Consider the following 7917-nt stretch of genomic DNA (forward strand, 5'->3'; position numbering starts at 1 on the left):
CTTTGTCTGTAGGCCACAGCACAACACAATAGAAAATAGCAACAATAAACACAATTAAAACAGACCCAAAACAAAACCACTTAACTAAAAGTCTACTTCCCAACAAATGGTAAAAGCACAAATATTAAGGAAAAATGACCAAATTACCAATATCTTTCAGTCTACAAAATTGTGCAGGCAGAACGCTCTGCTTCTGAATTGCGGTGATATGATGCCGTGAAATGAAAATAACAAAACTTGTCCCTCCTGGCTCCCTTACAGTCAAAGTTGTGGCACAGATAACAAAAAATGGGGATTTATCCATCTTGTTTTGTGTCCAGCTTTTGTGGATGATAACATGGGGCATTGGGGGCGGCAGTAGCTCAGTCCATAGGGACTTGGGTTGGGAACCGGAGGGTCGCCTATTCAAGTCCCCGTCCGGACCAAAATATGAAGCGTGGACTGGTGGCTGGAGAGGTGCCAGTTCACCTCCTGGGCACTGCCGAGGTGCCCCTGAGCAAGGCACCGAACCCCCCCAACCGCTCGGAGCGCCTGTCATGGGCAGCCCACTCTGACATCTCTCCACTTAGTGCATGTATAGGTCCAGTTTGTGCATGTGTGTGTTCGGACCTGTGTGTAATTGACAAACAGAGTGAAAAAACTGAATTTCCCCTCGGGGATTAATAAAGTATATAAAATTTAAAAAAAAAATCAGAATAGGGAGTCATCTGCAGATGCTCCAGATCAAAATGAAACCAAACTTTTCTATGGATGTTGGTTTTTCAGCTATGATGAAGGCCAAAATGTGGGCTGCCAGTTTCTGGTAAACTTGCGACCCTTCCCGGCCCGTTTAGAGGAGTGAAAAGTCAGCAGTCAATAAAACAAGTTTTTTTTGTTTTTTTTTTAACAATTATGAACCACTGTAACCACGACAGATCCTTGAGTGTATAGTTATGCATGTGGACACAAAATATTAGGCTGATTGGTCCAATTGTTTGCAAGAAAACCTGCAGATGGAGAGGTACACACTCACGAGCACAGTATCACTCCAAAGTTCAAAATCCAATGCTTAGGCAGTGACTTGCGGTGTCAGAAACAACAAAAAAAGGCATCCTATAACATTGGCATGATATGCAGCTGGTTGCCGATATAGTTAAATGCCGCCTGGCAGTGTCAGGGGGAAATCCTGCAGGACAAGGATGAAAGTTAAGGCGGCAAAAGTCTGTGTGGGGTGGGTGGGAGTGGTGGCGGATTGGTCCAACAAACACTGACTTTCACCCAAGAGAGCAGTGTTTGTTTGTGTCCCGTAAAATACACTTGAATACAGCACTCAAGCAAATATATGTAGCTTTGTTCCACCACTGCTACAGAATAAAACAACAGCATCATAATACAGTACACTAAGGTCTGAACTCATCAAAGCTTCTTTGGATTCTCCTCTTTAAATCAGGCAGTCTGTCTGTCCTGTACACTCACTTTATAGAAAGGCCTCATACTGTAGATTAGATTAGCTTCAGCTTAATTGTCATTGCAGAGAGTAAACATGCCGTAACCATGACAACTGAATGCAGTAAACGCATTACACTGCAGAAACAACTGAACCAGTAAACTGACTAAAACTTCCTGTTCTGCTCCCAGCAGTAAGATAATACACTAACGTCCATCTGATGAACGCACCCCTTTTCCTGAATTAAGAACAAAGAAACATTTTTATTATTCCTGATAGTTTTAATTGCAGCTGTAATATTTTGCAGTGGTAATGAGTTACCTAGCAACAGGCTCAAAGTTCAGATGATACTCAAAGTGAAACTTAGTGTATAAAAGCAGAACCAGATCCTCTACTGAGTTTAATAATGTGGCTTACAACGTGACTGTCGCCGTTCAACTCTGAAAAAATACATGTAAAAACACTGAGAGGCTCTTTTGGGAAGTTCAGCGGGAAATGAATGAGCTGTTAGGATATCATTTGTAATAGAAACTAAATGTAATGCAGCCAGTAGAAAGCCATAAACCATGGTGAGATAAGGTCATAGCTGGTCAATGATTTACAGACTTTGGCTGTTTAGTCTGTTCAACTGACAGCATGCAGCAGGTACGTCGTCTCCTGAATTTATGCCTATTTTACCTGTTTCAACTAATTTATATTATAAAACAGTAGCACAGATTACCGACAGTAAAATATGTTTTTTATTTAGTGTTATGGGCTCTGTGGTGATGTCCTGAAACAGATTATTAAGTCTTTTTAAACCTGCATAAAAGTTGAAATCTATGAAATGTATTTCAAATTTTGAATATTTGTGAAATAATGATTTCAAATTTTGTCAACCTTTATTATGATTATTATCTTAACTTTAAAATGCATCTGAACATGATGTTTGTTAGCTTTGAAAATTTGAAAATGTTTACAAGTTCAAAAAGAGTCACTGGTCTCTGTATCATAGAGAGCGCTGTGACGGGGTCTAAACTGTAAGAATCGAAGTAAACTTTTAAATTAACTAAGGAATAGGTTTTGACAAGTTGGCAAGAAAAGTAAAATGATAACTCAGTCTGATTGCAACATTTTATTGTGGATTGGATTTTATTGTGTGGCCAAAAGTGAAAGTTTAACTGCTTTGCATGGACACAGTGTCAGTTCTGAAGTTAACACTGAGGGGGTTTCCACAGGTGTAGGACTGCTAATTATATTTACATACATCAGTCAGCCAAAACATTAAAACCTGAGACGGGTGAAGTAAATAACATTGATCATTTTGTTAGTGCAATGTGCTGCTGGGAAACCTTTGGTCCTGGCTTTCATGTTGTTGCCACCTGACAACCTCCACTCACATAAACACCGGCATCCACATAAATATCAGGACCCAAGGTTTCCCAGCAGAATGTTACATTGTGAAAAGATGAACATTAATCACTTCACCAGCCAGTGGTTTTAATGCTGTGACTCCAAAGTTTATTTTCCATATAATGTATTGCTGGTCTCTGCTGATTTTCAGAACTTCAAGATGCTTCCTCAGAGGAATGGACTGTCCCTTCAGTCTCCACTCAGACCCCTCAGTGTTTTGATTTTCCATCTTCTCCTGACACACTCTGTGACAGGTAACTCACACACAAATAAGGTCACAAATCAAACATAATTACAAAATCATATCAATAAATGCCCTAAAATGTTTGTGGACACTGGTACTTCACTTATTCAAACAATTTTACTCAGAGGGCAAAAAATAATGTCATTGGAGATGAAGAACAAAGAGTCAGAAAATCAAAGTGTTAAAGCCTTTCAGTTGAATCTACAACTACATGTTAAACATTCCAACTTGTTGTGTGCAGATCCTGATGTCATTATAAAGTAAAAGACTCATTCTGGCTCTAAAACATATCATACTTGAGTTGTTACAGGCAAATGTTTTAAGAATAACAAATGCAATTCATTGCAGTCAGCATCTTGCATATACGTAATATATTTCGTATGATGTACATGTCATTTCTAGGAGACGTGCTTAGTTGGATGGCCACATATATTGAACTTTGTACAACATGTTGCATATAACAAGACTAATAGCCACTAATACTAGTGGCTTTGTGAGGCTGTGCTTAGGTAAAGAAGAGCTTTGAGCTAACACCTTATGCAAATACGTTTGTACCCCCAACTCATCAAATATTCTTGTTTGGTCACTGAACTTTAATATCTACATATGACACACTATCCTGGGTGTGTCTATTGCTGATGTTCTGGGATGCTTTGTCACTTATCGCCTGTTACATCCACTTCCATTTTCACAGAAAATATACAGCTTCTGCTCATTAGATGCATACAGTCTTTCAAAATAAACTTACAACATCAGTAAAACACCTGATACTTAAATTATTTCACTGTGCAACAAAAGCATGTGGTTAAGTTAAGAAACACACGTCATGGTTTGGCTCAACATTCATACAGGAAGGAAACATTGGGGTCCAGGGTGAAAGTGCTGTGCACCCATCTACCACCCCTCCTGCCCACCCTACAGAGACAGTCCAGATCCTTAAATTATGTTGTTGCCCGGTGCATCATTAACTGATGCCAGCCATAACATACTGCCGGAAAAGAATGCCTCTTTTTTGTCGGTGTCTGATGCAAAAAATGTCGACCAAGCAGCAGTACTCGATGTCTTTTGAATGAAAACAGCCTGTAAAACTATATATAAAACATTGTTGTCTACAGATATTGATGTCATTATAAAGTGCCCGATTCACTCCTGACTGTAAAACAAACCAAGCACGAGTTGTCATAAGTGAATATTGTTAGAATAACAAATGAGATCCACTGTCGTCAGCATTTTGCAGATATCTTCAGTATGAACATTTTGCAAGTTGTATATGTAATTTCAGCAGAAGCTAATGGGAATGTCTTTAGCTCTGCAGCTTTTTGGTCATAAATCAAAGTGTTGGCCACACTAAAATGTTGACCTGATGATTCACTAATGATGTGGCTTAAAGAAAAATCAGATGAAAAACATGGAAAGCAGTGACATCACAAATGCCTCAGTGCCAGGAGACCTTACTTTTCATTGATAACAGGTCTGCCATTACTGGCATAGTGTCATGGAATACAAACGCTCACAGAGATGAACAGATTGAACAAGTTCCTACTGCAGGATTTAATAAACATATTTATTTTCTTTCCAGGTCAGTCTCAGTTGATGGGTTCACCTCAGCCAATAGTAGCAACAGTTGGCGATGACATCATCTTACCATGTCACCTGGAACCTGCAGTGGACGTTGCTGCCATGATATTGGAGTGGACAAGATCTGACCTGAGTTCTGTTTTTGCTTTTGTGTGGCGCACTGGCCAGGACCTCGTAAATACTAAACATCCATCCTACAAAGGAAGAACATCTCTGTTCACTGATGAACTGAAGAGAGGAAACATTTCACTGAAGCTCTCTGATGTGAGACCTTCTGATGCAGGAAGATACAGATGCTTCATTCCAAAACTGAATGTGGACTCTTTTGTTGAGCTTGTTGTTGGTAAGTGGACACATTCAGTATCTACAGTGTAGTCTGTGCATCCAAAGAGGAACTGTAGAGGGATCAACAGAGCTTCCAGCCACTCACACAGAAGCTCTGGCTTAAGGGTCCGCTGAGCCTTTGGGCCCCTGGACCTTGTAGGCAAATTTGTGTTTCCTAAGATAGCGAGGGTATGACCTGCACTACTGTCCCTCTGATTGGCTAGCATTCATCGCTGTAGTTGGTTGGATGGGTCAGATTTAGGCAAGAGGAGTGAGACTGGTTAGGTTAAGGGTGAGAATGTCAGGGTAGGCCAATCAAAGGCAGAGTGAGGCAGAGCAGAGCAGGTTGTGCCTTTGCTAATTCACTCCTGGAAGGCCCATTCAATAATATGTCCATATCTTAAAGGGGAAGTTCCGTTTTTTACAACCTGGACCTTATTTCTGGCATTAAATACAGTTGTTTACTCACCCAGATAAGTTTGGTGTCATTTGGAGTCCTTCGGAAGATATTTACATCCGCGAGAGCCGCGTACATCCATATAGTGGGAATGATCGGGGCACCGACAATGAGGCTCTAAATAACACATTATCTGCCGAGGAACTCGTTCATTTCACCAATATGTTTTTATGAATCGCGAGAGTTGCTTGTCATCATCATCCGGGTCGTTTATACTGACCCACTAACCTCTGCAAAAAAAAAAAATCAGAGGCAATTCGTAAAGACAATCCTCTTTACCACCGAAACGTTCACCTTTCTGTTTCTCACTTTTTGTCACTGAGCACTATGTAATAATAAATTCACGTTTTGCATAAGAAGTGCCTCTGCCTTTTGTGCAGTGTGTGGGCCGTTCTACACAAGCGATGAGAAGAAACTAAAGAAATGTAAATTGTCATAGTTATTTACTTATCAAGCAAATAAATTCAAGGAAAATAAACAATGTATGCATGTGTGTAAGCTACTTACTCAATCAAAAGTTGCCCGTTCGGTCCTGCAGGCTTTGGCTGGATTCTCCAGTTTACTTTCGGGACACGAAAAAAACAGCCCGGTTGATCATACAAGTGAAATCCTCTGTAGTTGTGAGACAGTCATTTCTGGAGACATCCAGATGTGTATCTCCTGGCCTCAAATCCCACTCGAAGCAACAAAGGCATTCCTCCTCTGCTGGCATAGTGGAACATTGTTCACAAGAACAGCATCTATTCTCGGACATACAGCGGTTTGTTGTTCTCTGGCCAGCTGTTCCTCTCTCTGCCTCCGCATCCTCCTTTCAAAGAGCTCCTCATCCGTATACTCTGGCTCAAAACAGTAAGGACGTCCATCATATTCAAAGTCGTCGTCCACAACCTCAAAATCTGACAAATATTCAGCTGTTTCAAGAAACTAACAGTAGCAAATTCCAGCTGTAAACAAAGCCGTGCTGCACCTGGATGACATCATCCAGGTCAGAGGTTAGCAGGTCAGTATAAATGACCCGGATGATGATGATGACAAGCAACTCTAGCGATTCATAAAAACATATTGGTGAAATGAACAAGTTTCGCAGCAGATAATGTGTTATTTAGAGCCTCATTGTCGGTGCCCCGATCATTCCCACTATATGGATGTACGCGGCTCCCGTGGATCTAAATATCTTCCGAAGGACTCCAAATGACACCAAACTTATCTGGGTGAGTAAACAACTGTATTTAATGCCAGAAATAAGGTCCAGGTTGTAAAAAACGGAACTTCCCCTTTAAGGAGTTTAACAAGCACATTACCTTACATGCACTGATCCAGGACCAACATTCAGACATGAACTGTTTTTGAATTTCCTGCTCTACTGTAGCCGACAGTAAAAATCGTGACTTCATGCAGCTCCATCATGAGTTCAGGGACCAACTGTGATTGGTTGTCATACAGGAACCGTGGTTATAAGTGACAGGTTGACGTTCTGGCTTTGACAGCTAATTGAGGGTTTGAGGAACAGAACGGTTTACATGGAATAATCAGACAGACAACACTTATGCAGAGGACATGTTTGATGATTAGGCTGGCAGTTGTTTATTTACATTTGTGCATCTTTTTATCATTAATGTGGTGACTGTATCACTGACTACTGTTTTTCCATTCGCTCATCATCAGGTGCTGCGTCCTCACCTGTCATCAGTTTAGCAGGGATTGACAGAGACAAGAGAGGAGCAGTGTTACAGTGTGAGTCTGCAGGCTGGCATCCAGAGCCTGAGGTGTTGTGGCTGGACGGTGAGGGAAAGCTCCTCTCTGCTGGACCTACAGAGACAGTCAGAGGTCCTGATGACCTCTATACTGTCAGCAGCAGAGTGACTGTGGAGAAGAGACACAGCAACAGCTTCACCTGTAGAGTCCAACAGAGGAACATCAACCAGACCACAGAGACACACATCCAGGTTCCAGGTTAACATGTTTTATATATTTTTTTTAGGTTTTCATTGTTTTAGTTTCAAATGGCAGAGCATCAGTTTTATATATTATAAATGCCATATTTGTCATTTCAGATGATTTCTTTAAGGTCCAATCCAGTTCTTCCACCATCACTGGTTTGGCTGTTAGTTTGGCTGTTTGCATCCTGCTTCTGTTTGCAGTTGTCCTTTATGTGTGGAAACAGAGAGCTAATAATGAGAATGAGGTGAGTCAGTTTTAAAGGGAACACAAAGGTTAGAAACATGTTGAACACAGTGTGAAGGTTCAACAGTCCAGATGTGTTCAGCTTCTCTGTCACACTGTCACTACACTTCCTGCTCTGACAGCAACATCTGTCTGTCTGTCTGTCTGTCTGTCTGTCTGTCTGTCTGTCTGTCTGTCTGTATGTCTGTCTGTCTATCTGTCTGTCTGTCTGTCTGTCTGTCTGTCTGTCTGTGTCTGTCTGTCTGTCTGTCTGTTTCTGTCTGTCTGTCTGTGTCTGTCTGTCTGTCTGTCTGTCTGTCTGTGTCTGTCTGT

At 41.1% G+C, this 7917-nt stretch overlaps 1 protein-coding gene across 1 annotated transcript in view; it reads left to right on the plus strand.

The window, feature by feature from the left end:
* Window positions 1-1982: 1982 nt before the first annotated feature.
* LOC126403903 (selection and upkeep of intraepithelial T-cells protein 5-like) overlaps window positions 1983-7917 on the plus strand; it is a 39737-nt gene continuing 33802 nt past the window's right edge. Inside the window, exons 1-5 of the mRNA XM_050066723.1 lie at window positions 1983-2071; window positions 2970-3072; window positions 4642-4983; window positions 7087-7374; window positions 7476-7606. Coding sequence (XP_049922680.1) covers window positions 2063-2071; window positions 2970-3072; window positions 4642-4983; window positions 7087-7374; window positions 7476-7606 — 873 coding nt within the window. The 5' untranslated portion in view covers window positions 1983-2062. The remainder of the gene's footprint in view (window positions 2072-2969; window positions 3073-4641; window positions 4984-7086; window positions 7375-7475; window positions 7607-7917) is intronic.

Source organism: Epinephelus moara, chromosome 17 (assembly GCF_006386435.1).
Source record: "Epinephelus moara isolate mb chromosome 17, YSFRI_EMoa_1.0, whole genome shotgun sequence".
NCBI classification, from domain to species: Eukaryota; Metazoa; Chordata; class Actinopteri; order Perciformes; family Serranidae; genus Epinephelus; species Epinephelus moara.